This window comes from Biomphalaria glabrata, chromosome 8 (genome assembly GCF_947242115.1).
Source record: "Biomphalaria glabrata chromosome 8, xgBioGlab47.1, whole genome shotgun sequence".
NCBI lineage: Eukaryota > Metazoa > Mollusca > Gastropoda > Planorbidae > Biomphalaria > Biomphalaria glabrata.
Window position 1 is genome coordinate 44,948,117 of NC_074718.1, and position 11,580 is coordinate 44,959,696.

Here is an 11,580-nt window from a genome sequence, read left to right on the forward strand (position 1 = left end):
CCAAACTGAAAATCAATTTTCTGTTGACTAGATCATATGTCTTCTATATGTACATTTGTAATAATTACTTCATTTTTTTTTAAATCTCAAGATAGAAACAATGAAAATACAAAACTGATCACCTCAATATTGCCAAACTTGTATCTCATTATAAAGCTTTGGCTAAATTAGCTTCATACAGGAAGAACGTTTTTTTTTTTATTTGTTTCACTTATCAAAGTGAGGGGAAGCAATTCTTGAAGATAACACATATATTTGTATATTTGTCCCCCTTAGGTTCGAGCAGCTCCAGTGTATCAACGGCCAGGTCCTCCAACTCCAGGGAAACAGCCACGGAGAATATCTGGACGGTTTACTCCTTCACATGGGGTGTCACCAGCAGTCAACGGTAAAATCAAAGCCTTAGGATCTCCCATCGCACGCCCCAATAAACAACAAATTCAAGGCAGGCAACCCTCTCGAAGATCTCCTCGCCTGAGCCATATGCCACAGCCTTCGTCATCAACAGATGAAAACAATGTATGTGTATTTTTACTTAAATTCAATTTTGACTATTCTTGAACTAAGTGTATTTGTGTAATTGCAAAAATTGTAAGACAAATTTCCTTATGGACAATAAAGATTATTATTATTATTATTTTGTGAATTGCAGTCAGTTTAAAAAAGAAAATTTGATCTTTTCTTTTCCCTAGCGTCGAGAGAGTGTTGCCTTCAACATTGGTTTCACTCCTGGCAAGTCTAAAGGTCCTAAAAGTTTTCTTCAAAAGACTTTGTTTGGATCAAAGAGTAAAACGGACGCTAAGGGGGATGATCAGGTACGTGGTGTAAAGAGAGCCGAGAACTTGTCATTGCCCGCTGGTCAACACCCTTGGGATTCTGGTCAAGTCAGCTGTGAGAGTATAGAACTCTCTTTAAATTTGATTGATAGTTCTAATGATACATGTCAGACCTTTGTTTTTAACCTGCTTCAATCTCCATCTAAATTGCCATTACACTCAAATAGAGAAACAATTAATAGTTCAGAGAGTAATACTAATGTTCCCTGTTGTGATACTAACACCACACAAGTATCGGCTGTTCCCCTTCATGTTCCTGCTGTTCCCCAATATCCCCCAAATGCCATGTCTTCTTTAATTCAGAATAATCACAGTAAATCAAACTTGGTCATTTTTCCTGATAATCAGCTTAACCAATTAAATGATGAAATAGTCGAAACTGGGAAAAGTCATTTTGAAACTGCCTTAGGTATCAAAGCATTAAGGTTTGATGACCTGGTGAAGTCAAGCATGGACCAGAATACACACATAGAGCTAATCTGTCAAACAGAAGAGAAAGATACCAATCCATCTCCTGGTAATAAATCCAAGATTGAATGTAGACATATTGTGTGTACAAGACAAAGCCCACAAGATGGCCGCTTCGAGACCCTCAGGATGCCAGCAGTGAGAGTCAAATCACCAGACAGCACACCCTATGGTACCAAGTCCAACTCATGTGTCAAACATAAGTCTAAACCTGCCAAGAGAAAACTATTTTCCAATACTTCACATTTGATGGCAGAACAAAAGAACTCTCCTACAGATGAAGGTTCAAAAACCAGTGTAACTGATTACACTGAAACTATCACTTCTTTTGCATGTAAGATCCCAGAGAACAATTCTCCTTTGACTTCAGGGTCTGATGAGAAGTCTGATGCCCCTGCAAGGACATTTAACACTGTATCTCATCTGAAAAGAAAATTTGAATCTTTTGATAGAACTACAACCCACCAGGAGATTGGTGTAGATAAATCTTGTAATGGGTGTGCTGTGGGCACATGTGATGCACATATTAGGGCAAAGAGTCCAAGGCTGGAAGAAACATACAGAGATGTCCACATGACTGATGCACTGGCTGGTACTCAAGAGAAATGTCAAAGTTCTGGAAATGACCAAGCAAACAATGATCCATTTCTTCCTCAAGAAGAATCCCATAAAGATAAAAATCATTTGAAAAAGTTCAAATTTCCCTCCTTCATGAAGAAAGCGTTCAACAAAAAGAAGAAACCTGCTGTAACCAGTCAGCCAGCTAGCAACCCCCTAGATTGTCGACCAAATGTAAACGTTGTCAAACCAGAGATGACCAAAACCGAGAAGGTTGCCCAGCTGAAGGCGAAATTTGAACCAATCAAAAATGATGTTAAGAGAAAAGAAGAAAGTAAAATAATACAGGCTTGGCAACCAGAGGCAATGTCAGGGTCGCAGAAGTCACCATCACACGTTGACCTCCCTTTGAAACAGGGTTCTAATTATAAAGTGACACCCAATGCTAATCCTGGACATACTGCAGGCAAAAGTTTTGCTCACACACCCAAAACACCATTCCATAAGAAATTAGCAAGTAGATGGCGGGCTCACAATAAGGTGACACCTGTAGCGGATAGAAAGTAATGCGCACACCGAAGGAATCGGTCCTAATGCAGAAAGTAATTCACAGAAGCATGTTACCACGTAGCAAAGAGAAATTAATTCTAACAGTAATTTGTGTAAATAGTTTGTAAATATTTGATCATGTTACCAATGTTACTCCCCTTGCACTATAGCTGCCATAATTAATGCCAACTGTCAATGCTTTTTTTAACTTTACATGTAGAAATCATGTATTTATGAACCTTTCTCTTTTAATGTTTGCTTGTTGTGCGGTCTAGGCGCTAAGTCTAGAACCCAATGTTTGCATGGCTTCTCCCAGTAGTTTAGAATCAATGCTTTTATAATAGTGTAGATTTGTTTGAATCAATGCTGTTTTAGAGTGTAGATTTGATTGTCTAGCTACTAATTTGTCTGTGAGCTTTACTGTGTCGCTTCTGTTGTATCTTGCATGATGCTCAGCTTCAGGAGGAAACATTACAGTTTTAGTGGTACAAGGTAGCTACATTCAATCTTGTGTGTTCTCTTTACAGTTTCCTACTAACTGTCTGACTAAACAAAATTGACAATCGTTTAATTTTTAGTGGGTGAAAATATTCTTTGTTTATCCATGCATGTTTTAGCTGTATTAATTCTGTCCACTAAAACTAACACTTGTATCTGTGTTGTGTCCAACATTGAGATCAGTAAGCATAAAAGTCAAATGAAAATTTTGCCTCGATTGTAAACAAGTTTAACAAAACCAAAATCTGTGTTTTTTCCCCACCAAAACACATTTTATTTGGGATAACTATGATTTATTTTGAAAAGGGATGTAAAAACACTGCTGTACTTCTGCTACAAGATTACAAAGAACAGTAGTACATTGATTTACTTTCATTTGATGAAAGCAGCAATGCTAATTGAACTCAACATTGTTAACTCTTTAAAGTACAGCTCTTATATTATTTATTATGTATTATAATAGCTGAACTATAAATGTAGGCCTATTTAATATGTATTATGATAGCTCAACTATAAATGTAGGCCTATTTATTATGTATTACAATTGCTCAACTATAAATGTAAGCCTATCTATTATGTATTATTATTACAATTACTCAACTATAAATGTTGGCCTATTTATTATGTATTACAATTGCTCAACTATAAATGTAGCCTATTTATTATGTATTATTATTACAATTACTCAACTATAAATGTAGGCCTATTTATTATCCATACAAAACTCAAAATATTGAAACTAATTGACTTAAACAACTTAATGTGATGTTGATGTGGTATCATAAAATAATCTTTTTTTTTTTCTTCTTACTATTAATATTAACTTTATCACTGACTTCTCTTAATGAATGTCTTAACATCATTTTGTGTATGCTGCTTATGTTGAAAATAATGATGTTGAAAAGTGACAAGTTCAATTTTGATTGTATAAGCAACACAGATGTTCCTGTAAAACTACCATTGACCGTCTAGTTCTGTACTCATGCAGTTTTGTAGTTTTACATTTAACAGCATGTCCCCACATATATAAACTATATTTAGATCTCAATTTGATGACATTTTCATTATTTGTAAAGCAGCATGAAAAGAGAAACATTTTCTAAAACTTTGAAGTGAAACCAACATAATACATCAAACAAACCAAAACATTTTAGAGGGATATAGTTATTCTTATTAGAATAAGTCAGTTTGCTTTATTAAAAACCAAACTCAGTAACTACTATTCATTCCATGTTTGTTTATATAATACAAGGCACATAAATATTTATAAATAAGTCCAAAAATGGGTATATTTGTGTGTGCATATTTTTTGGTATTCAATTATTTCATCTATAAAAATACATTTTGATATTTTTCTTTATTTCCAGAAAAAAAGAAAACCATTGGCTGCAAGAAATTTTTTAGAGACTGGAATCTAGGTTCTGATTGGCCTGTTGTGAAACTGGAATCTAGGTTCTGATTGGTCTGTTGTGAAACTGGAATCTAGGTTCTGATTGGTCTGTTGTGAAACTGTGTGAAACTGTTACTAGTGTATATATTATTAGATGCTATTTTTACCAATTATTAAAATAAGAGCTGCTAATGTACATATCTGTACATATTTCTGTGTGTACATACTATCTTAACTGTTAGTGGACATGGTGAACTCTTCTGTGTTAAAATCTATTTATTATCTCTTGTGTACAGCATTAATAGGACTAGGAAGTGATCACTTTAGGTTCAGGCTCTAACAGACTTGTAACAAGCCCTGTCATTAATCCATATCTAAAATATGCCTTGTTATTATTGACTTGTATCCTATGCAACTTCTAATCGTGTTATTTTGTATATTACTGCCTTGTCTATGTTAGACGAGTCACTACAGTCTCATGGTTTCAGCTTGTTTACAAATTAAAATATGGCCCATCTCTTTACTTTCAGCTTATTGAAAGAGTAGTGTTGTTTTTTTTTTGTTGTTGTTGTTTATTTAGTTATTTCCTAACAATACATTTTGCAGTTGTTTCTCTTTGTACTCTAATGTTCCTCTGATTACGAGGCACTCACCAAATCTTCCAAATTCTCCACTCTGTCTGTGTGAGTCTGATAGAAGTACTCTTTTAGTAAGACTAGAAATGTATTTGTACTCCCCCTTGGTTGCTTCCCTTTGCTAAGTAGAAAATACATAGATTTTTGATATTTCTATATTTCTATATTTCAAGTGCATTGATTTTTTGTTACTGGAAAAAGCCATACTTATGTATTTAGATAATGTTGTAATAAATAAATAAATTTTGTATGTCATTTCAAATGTTGGGTTACCATTGCTTTATATTAGAGCTGTTTTCATGTTACCCATTCAGTGGACCTGCTGAGAATGAGATTAACCTGTAGACTTACATTACAAGTAGTAACCAAGTTCAAATGTATTCCATGCTGAACTTGGTTTGAAATAAACCTGCTCACACACATTCCCTTATTTGTTGAGCCTGGACAACTCTTCATTGGAAAAGTTCAGAAACCTGAAGTAAAAACAACTCACACTTCTAGCATTATCTAAACTTTTAAACACTAGATCTGGGGTGGGCAACCTTTTTGTATCGAGGGCCACATTTAAAAAAAATTTTTTATATATACAACTTAGAAAGATACTGTAGCTAACTGTGTAGAAAGTCTTTTAATTCATATTTACACTGTATTATATTCACGTTTCTTTTTTTTTTCCACACTCCACGTTAAGGAATTACAAGAGTTAGCAATTTTTGAAATCAATTTTACAAATTTTTAAAAATTGCTGTTGTCTTTTTATATTAAATTATCCCCACAAATATACAGTAGTACTTAATGTGCAGTATTCTACTTTTTACACTCGTGCATATGTTCTGGAACTGTGGAAGTAGCTTACTAGTTGTTACCCTTGTGACTGCTGTCAAATTACAGTCAGTCAAAATTGACCAGTAATTATACTGTTTTAGTTTCCACAAAAAAAATAAATGCTTGTTTACTGAATCATACAATATATGTTCCGGAAGTTAAATGTCGGGACGGGAGAAACTTGCCTTTGTGGAGCATCACCAGAGAATGCTGACCATGTCCTTCAAAGTTCATACTAAATCAAGAGACCCGAACAAGACTCTGGCCCCAAAGCCTTCCTATAGAACCAAAACTATTCGGAGAGCTGCCTAATATGGAAACTATTGAGTGGTTCATGAGAACAAAGAAGAACAGATGCATGTGTTTGTGTACACAAATAGTGTTAACAGCAGCAAATTTTTAGTGTTGAAATACAGCTTCTGGCACCCATAAGACTCACGTGGAAGTACTGACTAGAACTTCTCTTTGCTTGGAATTATATCCTCTGGAGCTGAATCAGCTTCTGCGATAAATGGTAAGCTGATGGTATTGAAAACTGGTTCTTAACGTCTTAAAATTTGCTTTTATAAATTGCACAATTAAGGAATCTTAATAAGTGTACAAGTGTTGTACTTTTAATCATTTCACAACAAATAGTTTCACCTTACAGCAAGGGAAAATGACAAAACCTGTTATCTTTTGCTTGCTTGTAGAAATAGGAAAGCCTTGTTTAAAAAGATATAACATGCATTTACATTTCATATGCAAAAAGCCCATTGCAATAACAATTATGAAACATGAAATCTTCCACTCCTCATTAGAAATATTGGTAACAAATTCACAGTCAATGTCCTTCAAGTAACATAACAATTTCTTCCTTGAGATTTTATATTCTTCTCATTTGCCTTGCCCATACTAAGTTGGCGGATACACTGGATTATTTTGTTCCTAAATCGGAACTACCTGTGGTTAACACCCCTAGCTCTGATTAGTTTGATTACTACGCCTTTCTGATCAGTAGTATGTTGAAATTTTATGCAGCTTTGTGCAAACTTTCCTGTTTAGAGTTTATGGTTGGGATATTTTTTATAAAAAATATTTTTAAAAACTCACAAGTCAAAGATCCATCAGTTGTTACATTTGCAATCTTGTTCCAAGCCTACCCAACATTCAACACAGTTCTTTATAGCATTGAATAAATATTGATCAGAGATTGTCTTGAATTGAGTGTATTGATGTATAGCCAATAAGCATAATCTTCGTTTACTTGGAACTTATTATAAGACAGTTTCAATAATTTATATAGATATTATTTTAAATATATTTGCATTTTTATAAGTATATACCGTGGGCACACCTGATTTCTGTAGGTGTCGGCGGGCTGCATAAAACAGGCTGGTGGGCCTCATGTGGCCCACGACCGTAATTTGCCCACCCCTGCACTAGATCAACTCAACTAGCAATGATTATTTGAAGACTTTATTGATCCTAATAGGAAATATTTTCTCATTACATTTTAAATTTAAACAAAAAATGTGCACCATGCAGGGATGGCCAGTTTCACTGCCTTTGTGAGCTGCAATAGGTTAATGTTTGAAAGAGATACATTATGCCAATAGTGATGCTGAGAACTTTTTTAAAAAGGAAAATGAAAAAAAGCTACTCAATTTGAAAACTAGCACTAGTAAACCATACTGTAGCCTTTCTTCTAAATTTTTTGTAAAGCTTATGTCTACATTAGCAATAATCTAGAAGTGTTGTTTTTTTTTTTAAAAAGATGAACCGATGATGGAGGTGAGGATCCTAGCAATGTATTGGGGAGCTGTGGAGGGGTCCTGGGTGTTATGTGCATCGCAAGTGGGGAGATGGGAGGTTGGTACAGTGATTGGACCCCTGTTAATAAGCGCAAATTAAACTCCTTAAGGCCATATTGCAGGGTCCCCAGGGCTCGCAAATACCTTTCTTCAGAAAAAAGAAAAAGACATCTATTTTTGTAACACAATAAAAGCTACTTAATATCTCTGCTAGCTAGGTACCCTGACAGTAGCTTAATAATTTCAATATGGTACCATTACAATGGTAGTTCATAATATCGCTTTTGATAAGCACTTTCAGCTTCCACAAAGGGCCATAATAACTGATAGAAGTACTTGAAATTGATCCAAAAAAATAATAAATCAATAAAATAAATAAGAAATTCCTGACATTTAATAATCTAGATCTAGTTTGGTAAAAGTGCTCATATAACTGAAAAAATAACATTAAAAGGATGTGCCACTGAAAAATCTGAATCTTTCCCAGCACTTCAATAGCATTTACATCTGCCCAGCAGTCATTTATCACTACAAAAAAAAGAGATCTTTCTAATTTATTAAAAGAGTTTGCGATCTTTCCATAAAACATTTTACCCTATAAGGAACTGTGCTTGTTTGATGTTAAAAACTTGTAATAAATAATAATTATAGCCTTTACGTAATTTACACAAACGGATTGGAAATTTTACTTTTTAGCAGTTAAAGTGCAATAAGTTTATCTTAAAATATATTTTGTTAAAACTCCCCTTTCCCCCCTTGACATTTAGAAAATGCCTTGTCTTTTTTGATCAATTTGTGTTGGATTTAACTTTGAAAGACAATAGATTCACAATTGTTTTACAAATAGCATCCAGAAAAATCTAAAAGTCATGCTAAGAGTATAATCTTAATGAGAAAAAGTGGAGTAGTTTGTTTGGAGTCTGTTCTTTAAGTCTTCAAGGATTTGTTTCCCTTGAGATCACTTCAATTAGCTGCAAATGAACTCTTGTATCTGTTCTATTTATGTCAATGTTTCTATTGTGTCTGTTCTATTTATGTGAATGTCTCTGTTGTGTAGTTTTCATTGAGAAAAAGAGTTTTTGTAATTTCCATAAGGACCAATAAAGCAGTTTAAGTCTTAGTCTCTGTTAAATAATGATTAGGTCAAACAATAGGCAGTTTATGAAAGTCATGTACACATGTACACTTTCAATATCAAAAATTTCATACAATAAAACTGACATTTGGCTGCTTTCTTTTCTAATAATTGACAAACAAACTGAAACAAAAGGGAAGTAGTTCAATATGTTTTGAATTCCAACATTTATTACCAAAAACTAGAGTTCCATAAAGACATAATGAAATGAATAAGTCTTGTTTTAAATACACAATAAAAATGATTTTTTTTTTGAATGCATATTTAACAAAATGTGTAACTTTTCAAAAGCTAAAAACAATTTTTACAATTTTTTATTGACACGGAGTTTACTTATTATATCTTTAACAAACATTCTATCATTCAGCCAAGCTTTAGTCTAGCTTGCTATCTTCATTCAAGATTCCATCATTCAGCAGAGCTTTAGCCTAGCTCCTTATCTTCATTCAACATTCCATGGCAATGTATGGACTAACCTTTTGGTAATTCTGAGAAAAAAAAGGTTTGGTATAATCATTTTAAATTTTCTTTGATTTATGTTCAACAATGTACAGAAATTTTAACAAAATGCTTTAAAATAAATGAAATTTTACTTTCTTATGCCCTGAAAACAAATTTGTTTAAATGATACATCATCCTGTCAACATTTCATTCTGTAGACTCAACTTTGTATTTTGTGTAACATTTCATTCTGTAGAGTCAACTTTGTATTTTGTGTGTAACATTTCATTCTGTAGACTCAACTTTGTATTTTCCGTAACATTTCATTCTGTAGAGTCAACTTTGTATTTTGTGTAACATTTCATTCTGTAGACTCAACTTTGTATTTTCCGTAACATTTCATTCTGTAGACTTAACTTTGTATTTTGTGTAACATTTCATTCTGTAAACTCAACTTTGTATTTTCTGTAACATTTCATTCTGTAGACTCAACTATTTGGTGTAGCAGCAGCTAAGATAACTAAGATATCTAATAAGATTAGTTTAAAACAAAGATAGTAACTTACATCATAATATAACTGTGTATCAACTGTTGGTAACAGACAGTTCTTGGGTCTGACAGTCATCTATTAATAGACAAAATGAAAACTGACTTAAATATCTAATCTAATAGTAGGACGTAATCATCTTCTTTTTTGAAGTAACGTCTGTATTATATAAGATAAGATAAGATAAATACAATTAGTCCTTACATAATTGCTATAATAATGCTTTAAAAAAAAGACTAACCTGTTAGGTCGTGTTTAAGGATGCCAGCCACCAGTGAAACACACCCACCAATAGGGCCAAATGAGAGAATGATCCTAAAAATCAAAACATAAAATTAATCATAAATGTAGCTTAAACTACTCTGATCTTGACATTTTGACCTTTGACCTTCACATAAACACTAGTAATCTTAGTTTTTTTGCTCCATATTCTCAACTTTTAGTCTAAAAGTTTGTTTATCAATAAGAGTAATAATAACGTAAAATAAAAATATTGTATTTAAAACGACTGAGAATTTTCTGGAGCATGGATGTTATACTAAATGTATTCTTGTTCCATAAGGCTGTTATTGCCAAAAGTGGTAATGGGTATAAGCACTCCACTACCTATAAAATGCTTCCAATGGCATGCTCTCAAATAGCCTCTAACATCCAGTCCAAGTCTTGGTCTTCATAAGTGACAGAGATTGGAAATGGTGGAACTGTTATCCCTGACCGGAGAAGGGGAAAAGGTAAACAACTGGTACCTACACCAGTAAGCTTTGGGCAGGAGAGCTTCATTAGCCTTGGCTGGCTACCTACCTAGGAAAGAAAGGAATTTCTGAATCCAAACCTCTGCTGTCTTATGGCTAATTGGAAGAAGGGAAAGGATTAGAGAGTAAAACCTTAGGAAAATCAGGAGTCAGTGACTGACAGTTTGCAGTACACAGTGCTGCATCCTGGGAGAACCTGTCCTCAACACATCAACTGACTAGAACATGGAAACTGCAGAATGGCTGACATCATTCTGACTCTAGCTTTCATTTCATGTTTGTCCTTGTACAACATTTTTTTTTAAACTTGTTTTTAATTGTTTAGCATCATCCAAAACAACTAAGTCTATAGAAACCTATCTTCTCTTATCTAATACAGAAGTTACTTCAAAAAAGAAAATGATTGCTTACAGTGTAATCTACACTTTTGGTTCTGTTCTTCTTCTTCTCTTGTGTTTTACATTTGAGCTGTGATGATTCCCGTTTGAGATTGATCTTGATTTGATCTGACTGGACAGGTAGCTGGGATACTCCCTAAATTGAATATTACCAATGAAACTATCAGTCAGTGAAAGTAATTTTTTTTACAGTCTTTAAAACTATGTTGTTTTTTTAGAGGGTGCGGGGAGCTGTGATGACCCCCGTTTGAGATTGATCTTGATTTAATCTGACTGGACAGGTAGCTGGGATACTCCCTAAATTGAATATTACCAATGAAACTATCAGTCAGTGAAAGTAATTTTTTTTACAGTCTTTAAAACTATGTTGTTGTTTTTTTAGAGGGTGCGGGGAGCTGTGATGACCCCCGTTTGAGATTGATCTTGATTTAATCTGACTGGACAGGTAGCTGGGATACTCCCTAAATTGAATATTACCAATGAAACTATCAGTCAGTGAAAGTAATTTTTTTTACAGTCTTTAAAACTATGTTGTTGTTTTTTTAGAGGGTGCGGGGATCTGTGATGATCCCCGTTTGAGATTGATCTTGATTTAATCTGACTGGACAGGTAGCTGGGATACTCCCTAAATTGAATATTACCAATGAAACTATCAGTCAGTGAAAGTAATTTTTTTTACAGTCTTTAAAACTATGTTGTTTTTTTAGAGGGTGCGGGGAGCTGTGATGATCCCCGTTTGAGATTGATCTTGATT

At 33.8% G+C, this 11,580-nt stretch overlaps 1 protein-coding gene and 1 long non-coding RNA gene across 15 annotated transcripts in view; one reads left to right on the forward strand and one right to left on the reverse strand.

The window, feature by feature from the left end:
* LOC106058806 (early endosome antigen 1-like) overlaps positions 1-5,190 on the forward strand; it is a 39,866-nt gene extending 34,676 nt beyond the window's left edge. For 5 of the 14 annotated variants that reach the window (XM_056038342.1, XM_056038354.1, XM_056038347.1 and 2 more), the window contains 3 exons: positions 277-519; positions 693-815; positions 4,277-5,185. In XM_056038342.1, the coding sequence (XP_055894317.1) occupies positions 277-519; positions 693-815; positions 4,277-4,327 (417 nt within the window). In that variant the 3' untranslated portion in view covers positions 4,328-5,185. Of the gene's footprint in view, positions 1-276; positions 520-692; positions 816-4,276 lie in introns of all 14 variants that reach the window. The other 9 variants (XM_056038340.1, XM_056038341.1, XM_056038348.1 and 6 more) reach the window with 6 other exon arrangements.
* Positions 5,191-8,837: 3,647 nt separating this feature from the next.
* Positions 8,838-10,953, reverse strand: LOC106064265 (uncharacterized). Its single transcript, XR_008779570.1, has 4 exons — positions 10,840-10,953; positions 9,918-9,991; positions 9,695-9,754; positions 8,838-9,175 (listed from the first exon to the last, which is right to left on the reverse strand). It is a non-coding gene; the product is annotated as an uncharacterized LOC106064265 (long non-coding RNA).
* Between the last annotated feature and the right edge of the window lie 627 nt (positions 10,954-11,580).